The following is a 20301-nucleotide window of genomic DNA, read 5'->3' on the forward strand; positions in this document are numbered from 1 at the left end:
TACCTGGAAAATAAGCTCGCCCAACAGCAACAGAACCTTCATCTGTTCAAAACAATGCTTCAACAAAAAGAAGTTTATGTTATGGAGGATGAGGTGAACATCTCCACTTCTTGCTTTTTAAAACCCATTGCGTGATGGTGTTCATGTAATCGTAATCTTTCTTTTCCTCTACAACTTTGATCTAACTTCCTCTTCCTTGAAAAATTTTCAAATCCATGTAAAACGTAAAAAAGGGACAGGCACTTCTTTTCATTTCTTAGCCCATTGGCTCCGAATTCGCGTCATTTTGGCGGGAAAAACGTGATACCGTCGTTTCAATGTCGTCGTGTCAAAACAAGTCACCAACACGGTAGCAGTTTGATCAGGAAACTGCTCAGTTACCATCAAATAGAATAACGGAGCAACCTCTGTTGCTAAGAAAGAGCAAGATTAATCGTCCGGGTTAAAGATTTTTCGCAAAAAAAAAAAGCCAGTCAAATCTCGTACTCGTTCTCGTCCTCGTAGTAGAATCTAAAGGTCCCTAATGTGTTCAAAAGGGATACAGCTGTCAAAGGAGGCAGAGGCATTTTTTTGTTGTTTTTTTTTTTTGTTTTTTTTTTGGGGGAGGGGGGGGGGGTCTGTTTGTCATAAATATATGTTTTAATGTTCTGCCTCTGTGGAGTTCTAGTAGAATTTATGTCGACCAATTGCATTCACAAGAGATGAGACCAATGAAAACATTCTGTTCATTTAACTACCAAGCCCAACTGCTGTTAATTGGTTGCAGTATCTCTATTCTGACGATGTTCAGTTGTGTTGTGGTTCAAACCAGTTCCATTTTGATTTTTTTTCTCTTATATTCGTTATCTGGCACAAATGAAAAAAACGAAACTCAACTACATAGTAGTTCGAAAAAATTTGAAACTAATATATGGCTAAACTTGAACCATAACACTTTCCTTAGCTCCTTTTTGAACCCTTCATGTACAAATCTATTAGAGATTGCACTTTTCAACGCTAAGAAGTGATTTCAGTAGCATTAGAGAGATTTATAAAACTGTTATTGTCTCCCTAATTTAATGAAGAATACAGCAACAGTGTTCGTTTGCTTCAAGCTTACGTAATTTTACTAATGGCAAGTACTTGTCGTTTTTCCTTTACGTGTACGCATATACATTGTTACTTGCTTATCTAAATGATACAATGGAAGAACGGTCTGAAGGTTTGGAAAATTGCTCAGTCTTGCCTTCAGCAAAGTACAGACACAATTTTTTTTTAAACTTGGTTGTACTTTAAAAAAAGGTATTCAGTGGTATGCAGCTTTTCTTTTGTTGTCATTTTGTTTTCTCAGATATACATGTTATTTGCCGGCCGTATTGGGAAAACTGTACTGGAGGTCTCGAGTATGCGGCCGAGTGTCATTATCGAGACAGAGGGCACAGCCTTTTTCCCAATACGGACCGACCAAGGCCGGCAAATATCGTGTTTGTTTTTTCTACGTGAAAGGGCCTAAAATGTGACAAAAATTGATGTTAACCAAAAAGGAGCGCACTTTAAGGAGTTTAAATCAAAGCAACGCACATTCACGTTTACATTTTACGTTTTTTACGACACTTTTACGCTGTTACAAAAGGCTTGAAAAGTTGCTCAAGTTGAAAATTTCGGAGCGGTCCGTACTCGGAGTCCCGGATGGGAAAATCCCGACCCGCTGGAGCGCGCGTGATTAGCCAATCAGTTTCAGGGACTCCGGACCGCTGAGAAGCGGGAGAAAAAAAATGAAAATAATCATTGTTTGCTTGCTCCGTCTTTTCACTCCATTTGGCAATAGTGAATTGCGATCAAGCAGTGACCAGTTGTTTTACTGTCTTTTCGTTCGTTTATTCTGTAACATGTTTCCTTGGCGTGCAAGTCTTGGACGCCCTGAAGCATTCCCGGCTTCCTTCGAGTGCTTTGGCTCGTTTTGTCTTAAAACACAATCGTGATTTTCAGAATGAAACCTGCGATCAGTGTTTTCTTTTTTACTTGGCAATACGTCGTGAGAGAAAACATCATTTTGATATTTAGTTTTGCAACTCTTTTCGATAGCTTAAGTCTGCCGGTGTACTTTCACAAACACCTGCATAGCAGTTGCGAGGCTACACCATGAAAAAAACAGCATTAGGCCTTTCAACTCGTACATTTTGTGAACTTCTTGCGCCACTTCTTGCGCGTGCATTTTCGGGCTGTACTGTACTGTCGCTTTTCGTTATTTTTGGCTATGCTTTAGAGTCTTATAGTGACTTTGCATATGCTAATTGTGATTTAACAGAGATTTTCTTCTTCTTTTTGCAGAATGAGTTGCATTTAGAGTTGGAATCGTTGAGACAGCTAGTTGCAGAGGAAAGAGAGAAAAGTATTGGTGAGTATTTGTTTGCGTTTTCTGTACTTCCAGCTGGCTATAATCCTATTGTCCAGGAGATATACTTAAATTCTGTGAACACATCTAAAAACAGGCATTCCCTCCACGACTTGAGACTCAATATAACGGACCCCCCCCCCCCCAAAAGAAAAAAAAAACAAACAAACAAAAACAAAAAAAAAACGCTTTGGGTTTGAGATACGGTTGGGTTATCTGAGATCCTCGTGAAAAACATTGTGTTAAGGGAGGCCGAAAAGTGGGTATTGTTGGCCTTCTTTTCAACTTATGGTCCAAAACTGTTTTTGTCCAGGATTGTGGAGTTAAATTACTAATGAGCCAAAAATATTTTCCAGATCTTAGTGGCCAACTAGAGCTGAGTCGAGAGGAGTGTGTGAAGCAGTCACAAAATGTAGAAAGCCTAAAGAAGGAGCTTGAACAAAACAAGAGTTCCATGGAATCTCTGGAGCTTCAAGTCCAACAGAGCACTCAAAAACTCAACAAGGATCTCGAAAACAAAGATAAAGAGATAAGCAGTCTTCAGGCAGCATTGATGGAGAGTAGCACGGGTTTCGAGATGTTAAACTCGAGCTTCTCAGAGACAACCAGCCAGGTGGAACAACTTCAGGAACAACTGGCTACCAAGGAAGCTGAGGTGGAAGGGCTGAGAAAAGAGATGGTCGAGCAGGAGACAAGCCTCGAACAGCTCAAGGGAAGTTATACAGAAGTCTGTTCCACTGTCAACGAAATGCAAGCTGTATTGTCAGGTAAGGAAGAATCGCTCACGGCAATGCAGGCTACCAATGACCAACAAAGTGTAGAATTTGACTCGTTGCACTCTAAACACGGTGCATTGGTGAAAGAGGTCCAGACGCTCAGAAGAGTTGTTGAAGACAGGGAAACAGAAATTGGACGGCTCAAGGCTGTGACTGGTGAGAAAGATATGAGTTTCGAGCAACTGAGCAAAAGTTTGATCGAGTCCACTTCTCAGTTGAAAGGTCTCGAAGAAATTGTTCAGGCCAAGGATTCTGAACTGAAGGCTGTGCAACAGAACTTTCAAGAACAAGCTGTTAGTTATGAAGAACTGACGCAAGTGGCATCGGAAAATGCCAATCAGCTTCAGGTATTGCAGGAAGCACTTGTTGCAAAAGAAGATGAGATAGTTGATCTTAAGTCTAAATTGGAAGAACAGGAAGCCTCTTGCAAGGAGCTGTCCACTAGGTGTGATGAGTCGGTGATGAAATCACGAGAATTTGAAGGAATTTGTGCGTCAAAAGATGTTGAGATGAAAGCAATGAAAGCTGCTTTGGACGAGCAGGGATTACAAAATGAGCTATTAAGTCAAAGCTCCTCCGAGTCAGCGAAGTGCGTAAAGGAGATGCAAAATAGTTTGGCTGAAAAAGAGGAAAAGTTCAATGTGCTCCAGGCAAGCTTAGAGGAGACGAATGCAACTGTCGAAAAGCTTATCTTGGATTGTTCACACAAAGATGCTAGACTCGTTGACCTTCAAGAGCTGCTCCAGGCAAAAGACGAATGTGTTCAGTCTCTGGAAAACACCTTTAGACAGAAAGAGGAAGAGCATCAACAACTTAAGTCTACATTCAATGAGGCAAACAGCCACTTAGATAATATAAAACAAGACGTTAAAAACAAGGATGGGGAGATCAGCTCTCTTAAGGAACATGTTGGAGTTCTGAAGTTAGATTACGAAGAAATGAGGTCTAGCTTCTGTGAAGCTAGTTCCCAGATGAAAGAGATGCAAGATTTGCTTGCGGCCAGGGAGTCAGAGTTGACTGTTCTTAGGGCCAGCATGGACGACCAAGGATCAAGCTATCAAGAACTGACATCACGCTTGGCAGAGCAGAGTTTTCAGATGCAAGAACTAAGTAGCACCTTGACCAACAAAGAGGGTGAGATCAGTGGCCTTAAATCAACTTTGGAAGCAGAATTAGCGCGATATAATGACCTGGAATCGAAACACAATTCTGATGTTTTGCAACTGGAGGAAAATGTTGCAGAAAAAGACAGCGAAATCGCATCTTTACGCTCAGACGTTAAAGCACGTATTTCTACCCTCAGTGAGCTCAGCGCATGCTATGAAGAAGCATCCTCGAGTGTTAAAACACTTCAAGAAGTCATTAAAGAGAAAGAAATTGAATCAATTAATCTTAATGCTTTTCTTGAGGAAGTAGCATTGAGTTTTAAAAAGGTGACAGACAGCTTTCACAAAGCGGAAGCTGAGGTTCGTCGGTTACAGTCATTGTTGGACGAAAAGCTAGCAGATCTGGAGCAGTCACGTATGTGCTTTGCTGAAAACTCCAATCGAGTAAATGAGCTTCGAGAAATGCTCAAGAATAGGGAAGAAGATAATAACCTGTTGCAGGCTAATATTGGGGAACGGAACCTGCTTGTTGAGCAACTCGAGTCGCGCCTTGCTGAAATGACTTCCTTGACAACTGAACTACAAAAAAGGTTAAACGAAAAGGCGGAGGAGACCGACTCGTTGAATTTAAGCCTGAACGAACAAACCTTCTACTTTGACTCCCGTGTAAGTGAATTGCGCGAAGAAGTGCATGATCTGCAGGAACATCTTTCTAGCAAAGAGGAGGAGATCCTTGCCCTGCAAAATAGTTTGGATGACAGAAGCACGAACATTACGAATCTTGACACAAGCTTGAATGAGGCAAATACCCAACTTGAGGATCTGAAAACTCAGCTGGCTACTAGAGACAGTAAATTTGCTGCCATGAAGAAGAAAGCTCAAGCATTGAAAAAGTCCTATGATGGTTTGACTGCTGAAAATGAAAATTACCAAAAAGAGCTTGATGAGCGGAGGAAAGAAAAAGAGGTCTTCTTGGAAGAGAAAGATTCTATGGAAACATGCCTAGCGCAGCTAATTGAACACAAAAATCAGCTTCAGGTGAAAAACCAGCAAATTCTGGAGCTTGAGAACAAGCTTGGCCGAGTGGAAGAATCTCTGCAGCTTTCGAGCAGTGAGAAAGAGAATTTCGCTGCAAAGATTAGTGAGCTTCAACAGGAAGTAGATTTGTTGAAGGAGCGAACCCATCAAACTGAAGAAGAGAAGGCAATCATGGAGACATCTCTTAATCAAAACAATGAAAGAATGTCCCTGGTTCAATCTGAAAATAACACAGTACAATCTGGTTTGGATGACGTGAAAAGGAAGCTTGATATGAAACTTCGAGAAGTTACTGATCTCAGTGAAGTTATCGAACACTTGAAGGGCGTCAACGAAGAGGTTAGTAAGGCTGCCAAGGAAAGTACAGAATACCTGAATAAGGAGATTGTAACTAAGGAAAACGAACTGCTGGAAGCCTCTGAAAGTTTATCCTTAACGAAGACAATGCTCGAGGAATATCAGGTGAAGCTGCTTGAAAGTGAAAAGTGGTCGAACAAATTGAAGGCTGATTTTGAGCAAGAAAAGAGTGACTTGCAAACCCGACTCGAAGGAGCCACTACTGAAATCGTTTCTTTGAGAAAGGATCTTTCTGAAAGCACTGAGAAACAAAACTCTCTGGCTGCAGAGTTGAAACTTGTCCATATGGACATTGAAAGGACGAAAGAGGTGTTGAGAATGAAGGATGTCCAGCTGGGTGCACTGCATACAGAAGTTTCTCAATTACAGAATGTCGTGAAGGAAGAACATGTGAAATCCGAGAAAGAAAAAGCGTTGGGCAATGAAATACAAGGCAAGGAACTAGAGATTTTAGAGCTTCAAAAGCAAGTAAAAGAGCAACAGCAATTATTACGTGAAAAAGAACTAGAGGTTACAGACCTTAGCAGTCTTTTATCAGAGAACAAGCAAGCTCTTAATTTAGCAAACGACAGGATCGATGAAATGAGTGCACACGAAGAAGAATTAGAGAGAACTGTTAACAAAGTCGAAGGATCGACTGCTAGTCTTCAAGCGGATCTTAGTGAGGTCGCTTCTGAGTTGAGACGAGTTTCTCACGAGAAGACCGCATTAGAGTCGGAAGTGTTCGACCTCAAGGACAAACTCACCTCCGCTGATTGGGAACTAGGTGCAATTAAAGCAGACTTAACAAATGCAAGTGAAGAGATTGCCTCAAAGAATGAAAAAATTGAAAGCCTCGAGAAGGACAAGTCTGATGTAGAAAATACACTCGACGAAATGCTGAGAAAAAAGGAGGAACTGTTTCACGGAGAATTGGAGAGGACCAGCATTGAATTGCAAAGCATGAAGGACCTTTGTAAAGAGCAAGAATCAAAACTGAATCAAATGAACAGGGAGCATGAAGAGGACATACAAAAACTAACAGCGGCTAACGAATTGGCCAGTAAGTTGAAGGAAATGGAATCGTCTTGTGATGCTCTTGAACAACACAACGACCTTCTCAAGAGAGAGTTAGCTGAAACCAATAACATGGTACAAGTGATTTCGACAGAAAAGGCTCGTTTGGAATCGAACTTGCTAGCTGCTAACGAGAGGTTGGATTCTTTTGCAAGCGAACAAGAGCGGAACGTTACAGTTTTTGATCGCGAAACAAAGGTAAACATGTCCCAAAACCAGATTTCCAGTATTCTTGAGAATATTGTCCCAGGCCAAGAAGGAGTGCTAGTTGTAGATGTGGAAAGAGAGATTCCCTTGGGCTCAACTAACGTTGAAAAGTCTGAGTTTTCATCCCCTGAAAGACAACATTTCAGTCAAATTGAGCAATTGCAACTAGAAAAAGAGACCATTGAAGCTGACCTTGCTGACATTGTGTCAGAGCTGAGAAATGTGAAAGAGGCGAAAATAGGCGCAGACACAGCACTTGCACATGCAAATCAAAAACTTAACGATTTGTCTGTGCAGCACGAATGGGTAACATCTGAATTGGAAAATTTAAAAGGGGAGTTTAGCGAACAACAAAAGGAGCTTGTAAACCTTAAACAACAACTTGAAGATGGCAGACCTACAGAGGAAAAACGTGATGGATTTGATGACAAATTACAGTTGAAGGAAGAAGACCAAAAACAAATGCAGAGTGATCTCGAGGAAGTTGTTAGCAAGAAGGTCGACAAGCTTACCGTTGCCAAAGAACTGGAGAAGGCGCAAATCGAGGAGAAATTTGCCAAGGAATTGGAAGTTACCAAGATTCATAAGGATGGAGTCATTGCCAAGTTGAAAGACAAGATAAGAGAAAAGATCGAATTAAACAAGAAAAACATTGCAGAGTTCAAACTAAAACTGGCTAATGCACAAAAAGAGAAAGAACAGGCATTGCAGGAATTGCAAGTTCAAATGGAAAATGCACAGAAAGACAATAACGAAGCCTTAGAGGAGCTCAAGGTTCATCTGGACAAATCTCAAAGAGACAAAGAACAGGACTTAAAGGACTTTGAAGCAAAGCTCGCCGAGACGCAGAAGGAGAAGGACAAGATGGAACAGGATCTTCGGTTCCAACTTGAACTTCAGACCCAAACAACAGAACAACTTTCGGCTGCTTTGGATCAACTCAGGGATAACAACAGATTAAAAGAGGACGAACTGGAAGCCCTGAGGAGAAAGATCTTTGATGTAGAAAACGAAGGAGAGCAGAAGGATCTGAAGTGGCAGGAGGCATTGCTGGACCTTCAAAATCTCAAACTTGAGATCGAGAAGCGTGACCAAGAGAAAGTTGATTTGGATACACGCCTGCAGGCCAGTGTTGGACAAGAAGAGTTTGACAAGTCTATCACAGACAGGAACAAACTCATTTCTAGCCTAAAGAAAAGGCTAAAGGAAGAACGAGTGGCTAAGAAGGAAGAACTTGCCAAGTTACAGGGTTCCCTTGCAGAGAAGGATGCTGACACTGAACATCTCAAGGTAAGCCCAATCTCTCAGATCGTTCTTATTCCATGCTCCATATAGCTATTGTTTTTGAAACTCCGTTGACTTTACAAAAAAAACAGAATTCTGTTGTTTGTAATTAAACAAGCTGACTGAAATACCACAAGAAGGCGGGAGCCGCTTGTATCCGTTCCCTTACCTCTTCAAGGAGTGCATGCATAAGTTTAAAATGAAAGAACATTGCCAAAAAGTAATCATTTACAACAGCTTGATGCCAAGACTTGTTTGAAAGGCCTGTAAACCACCCAAACGGTTTTCATTGACGGTGGTACACAAGCTTTCTCCTCATGACTTGTAAGCGTTATGACGTTTTTTTCAAACTTGTCTACCTCAGGCTTTACATGCAGAGGAACTGCTTGAAGTCAACAACAAGCTTCAAGTTCTACAAGAAGATAACAAAACCTTGGAGGAGAAACTGGAAGCACTGGAGCATGATCTCAGCAGTGCAGAAGATGAAATAGTGAACCTCAAAAGGGAGCAAGAAAACTTGACGAATGAGAAGAATTATTTGGTGAGGAGTCAGGAACAGCTAAAGAAAGAGCTGGAAGAGCAAGGTTAGTCTAGTCCTAACTCAATAGGCTGATTGAAAGTCGTTGACACTTATAATTTCGATATTTTCCATCCATTACGTAAATTTGGTGATGAGATACAAGTGTTCGTACTTTTGCAGCAGAGGGCTGCTTTAACACAGCTCTTGTGTAATTGCAAATGATAGGATTCCCATTTCATCTGTGATCATTATTTAGTTGCTTCTTTAACTTTTGGTACACAAAATTTGCAAGGACGGAGTCCAAACTACGAGTATACTTACTTTATCAGCGAAAATGAGCAGTTTGTCTTCCGCAAGAAACCCAAGAATCATTCTGAGATCTATCGATTTGCAGAATATGATTTCGGTTAAATCTCATCGAGTTTCAAAAGAATACTTTCTCTTGAAATTAAGCGCTTTGCCCTTCAACTTTAATAAATTAAATGCTTTTATGGCAGTTCAATCCATTTTTCAAAGTAAAATTGAATCCTCTGTTCTGTGGAACGTCCACTTGCCATTTCTATGTCACTTTCCAGAATTTATCAAAGATACAGGTTGCATTCATTAGAATTTACTCGGTAACAGATCCCTTCTCTCATTTAAAATGATAGAAAACGTCATAGTGCTTGGTTTTCGTGGTTTCTCTCCTGCATAATGTTGTACTACCAAACCAGAGTTCTAAGTTATAGAGGTGTGATTTGATAGGTGAAATGCGTCACATGATCTTAGTGAATCACACATGGCTTTGCATTTGCTGTTAGCACACCAGCACCTCTGTCAGTATCCTCCAGTTCTCTTATTTCTTGGCTCTTTGCCGGTGGCCAATTTGCCTTCATTTAAGTGTCAAGCTCATTTATATATAGCTTAACACCAGTGCTCGTCTGGTTGGGGAGGCATATCAGGTCAAGTCGAATCGAGTTGTGGCAGATCAAACCTTAAGGTAAACGATTTCTTCAAATAGCATGACCTGTCGCTTCGTTGGGTTTTTGCACCTTTGCAGCACCATCACTTTATTTTCCGCATAACATTGTCTGCCAAAGCAATCTCAAGGCCACACAGAGATGGTCTTTGTAGTGACTGTTGATATCTGCTGAGCTGTCCATTTTAATTTTAATTCTGTTATTTAAAAGGTGAGTTGCTTTGCTTTTGTTTGTGTGCTTACATTGCTTTTTGTTCTTCATTTGTTTGGTTTTCATGTCTTAATTTTCTGTTTGCGGTTGTGCTGTTTCAATTGTTGCTATGTGTTGTGTGCTTAACACTCTCGCGAACGCTTTCAACGTAGGAATCACATGTCACAGTTCTCCGGATTTGCGCTCCTCTGTACAAATTCCATTTATTCCCATACTGACTCTCATCCCCTACTGATTCTCAGTCTTATTAATATTGCCTTTACATTCATAACTTGGCAGTTTCTGTGTGGATTTTTTTCACCACTAATTATCATTAACATTGTAATGTGACTACCTAAAACATTATTTATTTAACACTCATGTTAGGCCTTCCCAGGCCCTTCGTGGAAACATTGATTTCTTTAAGTAAGTTAAATTTAAGTCCAACTCGTACGTATTCTAAGTAACTTGTTGAGTAATTTACTTAAGGCAGATGCAAATTTTCATCGCTGTTATGAAATTAGATGCTTCGAACGTCTAATTGTTAAATGTGATTACAATTCATAATAAGCTTACCACTTATACTAATGCCTGTGGATCAACATGTTTCTGTATTCTTTCCATTTTTTCTCTATATTTGTTGCTTTTGAACGCATTTACAACACATTTTCTCTTTCTTTTCCAGAAACCGATTTTACATCCAGTGTGGATGCCCTTAGCTCTCAGAAAGAGAAAGCAGACCAACGCATTGAAAAATTGCAACAGGAGGTGGAAGCTCTCGACAAAGAAATAGCGGCAAAGAACAAAGAAGAAACAAACGAACAGGAACAGAAACAGTCCCTGCTTAGTGAAGTTCAGCAACTGAGAGAAGCTGTTGAGACGCTGAAAAACAAGGACCATGAAATTGTAAGATTACAGGCGGAACTTCATCTCTTGAAGGATGAAAAACTTAAGCTTGGCCATCAGCTTGACTTGGCGAAGGAAGAACTCAAGCAATTGAAAGCAGTGAATGAACAACTCCAGACCGTAGCCTCTCCTTTGGGTGAAAGTGAATCTACTAAAGACAGTGTTTCTGAATTGGGATCTCCCACTGATGGTGTAGTTGGCACTCTCCTTCATGATCATGATGTGAAAGTGGAGTCCGGAGTTGTGTCTCCATTGCATGAAGCTATTCCCATTCCTCAACAGTCTATTTCACTGCAGATGGAACCCACCACAACACAATCCTCTATGAAGGACGCCCGTTTTGAAGAGTTAAATGAAAGCAGAATGGAACTGTCTGAGGCCCAAGCTGAACTCGCGAAGGTGAAAGCCTTAAACGAGAAACTGAAAGCTAAGATTAGAGTGCTCATGAAAAAAGAAAGAGTCAAAGCTGAGTCTGTTCCCGAATACGATGCTAATGAGATACAGTCTGATATCGAGAAAGCTCGCCAAGACAAGCTTAACTTGGAGAAGACAGCCCATGAATTGCGGAAGGAACTTGTTGAGATTGTTGGTCAAAAGGACGGTATCATCGGAGATCTCAGGACAAGGATTCAGCAACTTTTGGATGAGAAGTCGAGAAACGATGTCCTTCTTGAAAAGTATGAAAAACTTGTCGCAGAGAGAGATGAGGAAATCAAGAAACTTGCTACAAATGCCGATTTGGAAGCTCAGAATCTTAAACAGAGTTATCAACACCTAGTTGAAGAAATGGATATTCTGGAGAAGAAGTTCCAAGTGGAAAGACTTGAATATGTAGAAGAATTGGAAAACACCAAAGATGGTTATGAAAAGGTCCTCAGTAAGAAGGAAGAAGAAGTTGAAATCGTCAGACGAGAAATTAGGAATGGAAAGATTGAAGTCGAACAACTTCGGCAGAGGCTTCAAGAAGCTCATCAGTCTTCAGATGAACTAAACAAGCTTAAAGCCAACTTTGATCACATTGTTTCTGGCTTGCGTGACGATCTCCAACAAGCGCTGGATGAAAAGGCCGTTGCTGATCAACTCGCCCATGAATTCCAAGTCCAACTGACGAAAACTGAGTCTTTAACAGACCAGAACGCTGTTGCTAGTGTTGAGGGTATGGGAAAAATAAATCTTGCAGCGCAACTCCTTCCTGTTCAGGAGGAGGCTGCACCCGTAAGGGATACGTTAGACAATGACACTATGGAGAACGAAGATCTTAAAAGAAGGTCAGAAGCAATTAAACAAAGAGAAAAACCAGATATAAGGACAACATCAGATAGAACAGATGACAGGGTTGAAGAAAACGTTTTCCCTGAAGAGGCACTCAAAATTTCGGATGATGTTGTGTGGCTGCGAAAGGAGCTTAAGGAAACGTTAGACCTGAATAGTAAACTAAAGGAAGCTCTTAAGAAAAAGAGAACAGGTACAAGGTCTAGGAGTTCAAAGGAAGAGGAAATGTCTGATGAAACAAGGGATGAACTGGAGAGAATCCGAGCTGCTAAAATTGACAGCGATAAGCAAATGGCGGATCTTCGCCTGGAGCTTGATGATTTTGTCCACGAGAAAGAAAGAATCGTTGCTGGCCTCATGTTCAAGATGGAATAGGTATTGGAGGAAAAAGAGCGCGCTAACAGTTTGATCGAGGAGCATGAAAAACAGCTGCTCGAAAAGGATAATGTACTTCAAGACCTGACAGAGAAATTTGAGTTGCTGAATTCGGACAATGAAGCCTTGAAAAAAGATTTGGAAAACATGGCAGAGGTCAAATCGGAACTGCAACTTACTGTGCACGCAAATACGGAATTGGAAAATCATCTTCAATGCAGCCAATCACTTGTCATGGAAAACACTGAAAGAATATCCGAATTGGAGCGTGAACTGGAGAATAGAATTGAGAAACATCTCAAAGAAATCAAGGAGATAAAACAAGAGCATGACGAAGTATTGTCTGTCAAGCAAAAAGAAGCTGATGAAGCTATTTTGGAGCTTAGACAAATCAACACAGAGCTGCAAGATAATCTTCAATCTATTAGTGATAGAAGCGATGTCATGGAAAGAGAGTTGGTGCAAACTAAAGCCAAACTGGAGCAAGTTGTGCAAGACTCGTACCCAGTCACTGAAGAAAAGGAACGGAAGATTCAGAAGCTTTTATCTGAAATAGAAGACAGACGAATGGAAACTGACAAAACCATAGCGGAGTTGGAGAGAAGTGAGAGTATGTTGCAAGAGCAGGTTCGCGTGCTAGAGGTATCAGGTACGGAACTAAAGGAACAGTTTGAAGAGATTCACGCAGAGATGGAGAACCAGAGGCTGCAGTTTCAGCGTAACAGGGAGGAAAAGGAAATTGAAATGCGAGACGAAAGAGAGGGTCACCTGCAGCAAATACAAGAGCTCGAAGCGAGGTTCGAAGAATTGTCTTCACAAAGTCAGAAACGTATTAGTGTACTAGAAGAAGAACTTGCCAGTGCGAAAGATGAGATCGAGAGTTTAAAAGAAAAAATCCAAATTGCGGACAACGAGAAGCAGGGTATAGAGAAACTACGTAGCAATTTCGACAATATTATATCAGGTTTACGGGAAGATCTTCAGCAGGCAATCAGCGGTAAAAAAGCAGCAGACGAACTCGCACATGAGTTTCAAGTTCAGCTTGAAAAAATGAGGAAGTCAAATCCAGGCCTTTCCAAGAAAATTGATACAAGTCCACCGCTGCAAGAAAACAAGATTTCGGAAATGCTGGAAGCCGCACAGCGCGAGGAGGCGGATTTGAGAGCGGCCCTTGAAGCAACTGTGAAAGAAAAGGATGCGATGCAAGCTCGAATTCATGATTTTGTGCTATTGCTTGCAGCGAATAATTTAAAAGAGGCCTTATCTGGTGACGATGCTAACTTAAAAGATTTTAACACAGACATTGTCTAAAAAGTGGTCGAAGATGTCATTTTGAAGAGTTCTGAAGGCAATCAAGTTTATGCTCCTCCGGCGAGTGAAACGGAAGTGGAATTAGAAAACTTAAAGAATGAACTGCAACGTGTGAAGATCTTAAATGACAAGATGAAGGCAAAGCTTCGAACCGTGATGAAAAAGAGGAGGGTAAAATCGGACTCTGTTGACGAGGGTACAATTGTCCGAGATGAATTGCAAACTGAACTTGAAAATTTTCGTCAAGAAAAGCTTGAAAGTGAAAAAACGTGCCAGGAATTGCGAATGGAACTCGATACCTTTGTGCGCGAAAAAGAGAAAATAGTAAATGAGCGCAAAACGAGAATCGATGAGTTGACTTCACAGAATGAAAAGACTAGTGCTTCAGTTAAAGAGCTTTTGGCGCAAATTTCAGAGAAAGACGGACAACTGCTTGCGTTGATGAATGACGTTCGGGCTGTGGAAAGTGACAATGATCAAGCCTGGAAAAACGTTGAGGATCTGAGAGGTGAAAATGCAAACCTTTGTGCCGAAATAGACGACCTTGTCGTCCAAAGGAAAGAAAGCGAAAAAGATTTTACTGCCCTCAAAGTTTACTATGAACGTTTGATTGAAGAGTATGGCTTTCTTTTAGATAAGAAGGACAAATCAATTGCTGACCTTGAAGCTCAGTTAGAAGATCTTACCGGAAAATATAAGACGGAACTAAGAGCCACAAGGGATCAGCACAAGGAAATAATTACACAAATTCAAAACCATGCTAACAATCTGGAGAGGGAGTGTTTATGGGCCACCAAAGAAATCGAGCAGTTGAGAAGCCAGTTGAGTGATCTCAAGAACGAAAGAGAGGACGTCCATAAACTCAAGGAGGATTTTAATCACATTGTTTCAAGTCTTCGAGAAGATCTCCAGCTCGCTCTTGATGGGAAGGCGGCTGCCGATCAAATTGCCCATGAATTTCAGGTGCAATTGAAGCATTTGGAGAGGGTATCAGGCACTGCAGACCCCCAGTTTGAGGATGTTGCGGTCGATACCTCAGATACAATACAGACGAGAGAAGTGGAAGCTCAAGAAAAGTTGAATGCAGTGAAAAGTGAGGCTGATAATTTGCGGAAAACTTTAGAATCTTTTCGAGAGGAGAAGCAGCAGTTGGAGAATAAAGTACGTAGTTTGGAAAGCGAACTTCAAGAGATGAAAACCGCGACAGTCAACACTGGAGAAGAAAAAGAACATGTTCAGTCATCAGAGGAAATGGTACTTAGCGAAAGTGAGACATTGCTTGGCGCAGCACCTCCACAAATTATTTCGCTTGACAATTATGAGAGGGAAGATATTCAAAAGGTCAGAGATGATTTGTCTAAAGTGCAGGGCGAACTGGACAAGGTAAAGTCAGTCAATGAACGCCTGAAGACCAAGTTAAAGACATTGATGAGGAAGGCAAAAGAAGGAAAGGTTGAAGCGAATGAGGCAGAGAGCGGGAAGGAACTTCATGCTGAGCTGGCTAAAACGCGCCAAGAAAAATTGGACATTGAACGAGCAGCACAACAATTAAGAGTTGAATTGGATGAAATCGTCAGAGAAAAGGAAAGAATGGTCAGTGAGCTCAAGACAAAGATTCAGCAACTGCTGACAGAAAAAGAAGAGATCAATAGCTTGTTGGAAAATAATGAGAAGCTGCTCTTGGAGAGGGACGCAGCGATCACGAGCTTTGCGGGGCAGTTGCAGTCACTAGGTGACGAACACGAGCATGTCAAGCAGGCTCTTGCTTTAGCGAACTCAGAAAACGTTAATCTCAAGGCATTTTTGGAACAACTCCAGTTGCAGAAGGTTAAAGCTGAAAGGGAACTGCAAGCAGCGACGGTGGAATTAGAGCGGTTACTTGAAGGTGATCGACCCTTGCTGGAGGAAAAAGATCAACGAATTGCCAATCTGGAGGCAGAGTTGTCCAATCAGAAACAACTGTTTGCTGCTGAAATGGGGGCGGTGAAAAATCAATACGATGTTGTCGTATCGGAGCAACAAAACTATGCGAACAATCTGGAGCAGACCTTAACCTCTGTAAATGTGGAAAAAGAGCAACTGAATTCACGCGTTAATGCCCTGGAAGAAAGGCTCGAAGATATAGACAAACTAAGGACAAATTTCAATCACATCGTATCTGGTCTCCGAGAAGACCTACAATCAGCACGTGAAGGTAAAAATGCCGCAGAGGAAATAGCATACGAGCTTCAGGTGAAAATGAAACGGTTACAAAAGTCCTCCTCGTTGTCCGAGTCCGAAGTGAGCGATGCCTGCATTGGCACGGAGGATACGAATTTTCACGTATCGCCAGATAAGGATGGGGAGCGCGAGGAATTGCACACAGCCTTACGTCACCTTAAGGAAGACAAATGTGAATTGGACGAGCAGATTGTGGCACTCGACGACGTCCTCAAAGACACAGAAGGTAATTGCAAAATTATTAATCTTGATTGTAGTCAACGAAATGTATTATTGAAAAGTACTAACGCCAATATGAGAAATGAAACCTTATCAGTTGTTTTAAACTGGAGTTTTTGAGTTTTCTGTCTTTATTTGATTGTGTGCTAAAACGTTGCTCGTGGTTTGGACTGATAGCCAATGGAGCAACTGGAATCAGGCCTTCGTTACTGCAGGTAGACAGGCGAACTCTGCTGATTCTTTAAGTTGGACAAAGCCTACCATTTACTGCCTTTTGTTATTTTCTAACTCGGGACGCTTCTCTCCTCACGTGCGGTAAACCCCTCGTTGGACTGGCAATGATCCCTTCCAGGTTGGGAGGAGCAGCAGCATATTTTCTGTATGATAAAACCACCGATTGTACGGTCCAGCCTTTAAAGAAGCAACCCTCTCTATATTGTAGACTTGAGAGAAACAGCGAGCGTGTAAAGCCCTGTTTTATGGACTGCAGTATTTCTATCATTATATTTACTTCACTATAAATCTTATCACCTGTAGTCAAAGATGTTTTTGAACGGTTTAGGTCGTTAAAGATTCCTTTCCTTTCATTTCAAAGTTTCGGACAGTTCGTTTGAGTTAATACTTAAATCTTAAATAACTAACAAATTGTTTGTTACCAAAAGTTTTGGCCATTCCACTTGTTAAATCAAAAAGAATTCGTAGGAGAGTCAATATCTTAATGTCATATTTCATCTGTAAGGACTGTTTTTTCCTCAATGTTTGGATTCAAACATGCTCAGAATCATTTTATAGATTTCAACGAAGCAAAGAATACGTCAAGTTCCTTTTTTGATATTATGGGAATATTTGTCACACGTCCGTGCACCAGCGACCAACTAGCTCCCCTGCATCAGCTTCTCATTTTTCTGTTATACCCATCCGTAAATGTTTTCTGTTGTAACTTACGAATTACACAACAGTGTCTTGTAAACTAAAAATTTCTTTTATTCTAAGATAATCTGGAGAAAAAACAAAAAGAAGTTGAGAATTTGGAAATCGAAATTGAAAGGCTGACCACGGAACATGCAAACACTACGGAGCAACTGATTTATCAAGTAAACCAGTCTGCAAAAGAAAGTGAGGAGATGAAACAGCAAATGCAAATGCGCACCGACGCTGTCGTGATGCAGAAGAATAACGAACTTGATCAGCTTAAAGAGCAGTTCGCCTTACTGGAGGAGAATAACATAAAAGAGGTTTGTACCGAGGGGAAGTTCTTGAAGCCAACTACTTCAGTCGCTGCCGTTGGTGGTTGAAGTGTTTTAAGGGCGGTGCCTACTAATTCAAAGGTATTTTTGCATTTTGCACGGTTTACTGGATATGCGCGAGAAGCAGATCTTAAAATTGGGGGTAACCACCTATTTTTCAAAGATAATTGATCAACAATATTTGTAAAAAGCTCTAAATTACAAAGGTATGTGTGGTGTTGTTTTCCAAATTGAAGTTTAATTATCTCTGAAAAATGCGTGGTTATCCCCAATTTTCTTTTTGGATTCCAAGAGCACTTAATACGTTTGGCTTTCTCCGCATAGTTTTAAACCACGCAAAAATTTCTCCGTCTTAATAAGCACGAGTATCTCCAAATGCGCAGAACGCATGCGCAATAACGATAGTAGGCACCGTCCTTAAGTTTCTTACTAAACATTTTCCCAACCGATGCTTTTGGTACAAAACTCGTTTACCCCTAGATTCTAGGAGTAATGATTACCAATTAAGTCGATTAGCTTAGATTAAGTCAACTTTGAGTTATATGTTGAAATTGGTGTATCGGCTGGCTCGCACTCCTCAGTCTGGCGCATGTATTTGCTTACAGTGTCTCGGTAATTTTTGGCTGTTTTTCACTGCTGTGTTGTTTTTCAACAACGGCTGTAGGGCACTCAATTGCAGCTCTTTTGTTGCAGAAGGAACAGCTGAAAGGCGAGCTTGCAGAGAAACTTCAAATCATAGAAAAACTCAACGAAGAAATTGGTCAGTTTAGAGCTGGACTGGTCAATAAATCCGATGAAGAAAAGCTGTACGAAGAACTTGAAGTGAACTATCAGATGTTGGAAACAGGGAACAAGAAACTTCGACAGGATTTGTACTTGACCATGAAGGAGAAAGAAAATTTACGTTTGAAACTCAGGAAGGACTATGATCAAATTCTAAATTCCTCAAGCTCGAACTAGAGCAGAGCCGGCAACAAAATCTGGAGAAAGAGAAATACATCCATAATCAAAGAATGGAGGTGGAAAGTTTGGTAAGGGATAAAGACTCCTTAATTTCTAGGCTACGAGAAACAGGAGAGGTTACCAGAGAAAGTCTTCAAAGGACAGAAGTTAATGGTCCAGAAGGTGATGAAGTGATCGAGCTAAAGAACGAGATAAACCTTTTGCGAAGAGAATGTCAAGAATGCAGGGTGGAAAAAGACAACTTGTACGATAAATTTCACGAAGTAGTCGAATCGCTTCGAAAAGAACTAGAGCAATCGCTCAACGAAAAGGAGAATCTCTCTCAAAAGATTCAGGAAACGTTAAATCAAAACCGCGATCTTCAGCAGACGTTGATTGAGAAGCAGTCTTCGCTGACCAAAGCAAAAGTGCAGTTCGAACACATTGGGAAGGGCTGGAGAAGTGACCTTGAAGCTGCAAGGGCGGAAAAGGAACAATTGCAGAGGACGACTTGAGGACGCGCAAACCAGGTAAATGAAAAGCGTTTGAATGTACTCTAAAAGCTCCGTGAGGATATTTTCCAATTCCTAATCAAAACAGGGTTAGCTGATTGGTGAACGTACTCCCCTTCAACCATGATTTCGGGATTCGGTGTCAGATATCGATATTAAAATGTCAGAATATCAGACTGCTGTCCTGAATATCCAAGATGAAGGTAATCTCAACATAGGATGACGTGAAAGTATCAAAACGCCTGTCGGGAATATCATAGCTGTCAGTAAATCAGTATCAAAATGTGACAATATTAAAATAATACCAAAACTGTCACGGATTAATAGAATAGGTACAAAATGATCGAGACATGGCTGTTTCGGACGATTCAAAATGTCAATTTCAGTTGTGCTTTATTTCTTTTACATGGCAAACTACTGGAAATCTCATCCTTGTTGCACGAAATTCTATCGTAGTTTACTGGATTGAACCGAGGAGTTCAAAGACTACATTGTACTCCTGAGAAGGATGTCTTACACAACCAGAGCGGAATTCATTCTCGGACTCGAAACTTCCGCTCTAGTTGTCGAATCGTCGGCTGACCACCAACAACAGTTGTTATGAGGACCTACTCTCATTCGGACGATCTTTCTTCTTGAGGTTTTCAAATTCTAACCCGAACGAGCTAGGAAACTACGAAGGAAATGTATGAATTCTTCTACCAGAAATATACGTAATTCTATGGAAACCCAGTTTTGATTTCTATCACGTAGCGCCCCGTTACATATTACTATTTGCTACCAATTTCCAACAATAAGGTGAGTGTTGGGCTTTTTTTTGTTTACAGAGTGTGGCTATCGATATGCTTTCCGAAGACGAAGAATCGATGGAAACCATAGAACAACTGAGATTAAGGTTTCGGATGCTCTGTTATCTCTTCATTTTTGTCATTTATTGCTTTCACGTGTACGATTCTAATATTTAAATTGTAAGCTGCATATTTTTCACTCCGATAATAAATATCACTTTCCCAATCCATTTTTAGGTTGCAGGAGATGGAGGAATTGTATGCTGCCAAATGTCGTGAAAGCGAGGTAGGGGACATTTTCTAACTTTCGGCGTGGTCTCCTGTTTGCTTCTTTTTTTTTTTTTTTTCGCGGAACCTTGTGACCTTTGCCTAAACTGAAGGTGGACATCTGACAATTACACGGTGCTTTTTCCCTATCTTATGTCATCAGTGCGCCACTGCAAAAGAAACCCCATTGACTGATCAGTTATCTGACAGGATAAAGCTTTAGTTTATTTTTTTTTTTTTGTTCTCATCCCGCAGCTTGATTTGTTTGTCGATCTGCCATGGATTTTCGTTGATAGAAGAAGTGTACAATGCGGGGAGACCACATACCTAAACACTCTGGTTTTTTAAATCTTTTCAAGGTTCACGTCGTGAACCT

General features: G+C 40.9%; 1 protein-coding gene across 1 annotated transcript in view; it reads left to right on the forward strand.

Annotated features, from left to right (window-relative positions):
- The window catches only part of LOC138039970 (nuclear anchorage protein 1-like), a 57900-nt gene that overhangs the window by 12934 nt on the left and 24665 nt on the right, over positions 1 to 20301 (forward strand). The window contains 10 exon segments of the mRNA XM_068885786.1: positions 1 to 93; positions 2311 to 2377; positions 2731 to 8204; positions 8563 to 8782; positions 10552 to 16176; positions 17163 to 17404; positions 18110 to 18356; positions 18359 to 18888; positions 19698 to 19765; positions 19896 to 19944. The exon segment at positions 1 to 93 is cut by the window's left edge and continues 27 nt beyond it. Coding sequence (XP_068741887.1) covers positions 1 to 93; positions 2311 to 2377; positions 2731 to 8204; positions 8563 to 8782; positions 10552 to 16176; positions 17163 to 17404; positions 18110 to 18356; positions 18359 to 18888; positions 19698 to 19765; positions 19896 to 19944 — 12615 coding nt within the window.

The sequence above is a fragment of the Montipora capricornis genome, chromosome 3, assembly GCF_036669925.1.
Source record: "Montipora capricornis isolate CH-2021 chromosome 3, ASM3666992v2, whole genome shotgun sequence".
NCBI classification, from domain to species: Eukaryota; Metazoa; Cnidaria; class Anthozoa; order Scleractinia; family Acroporidae; genus Montipora; species Montipora capricornis.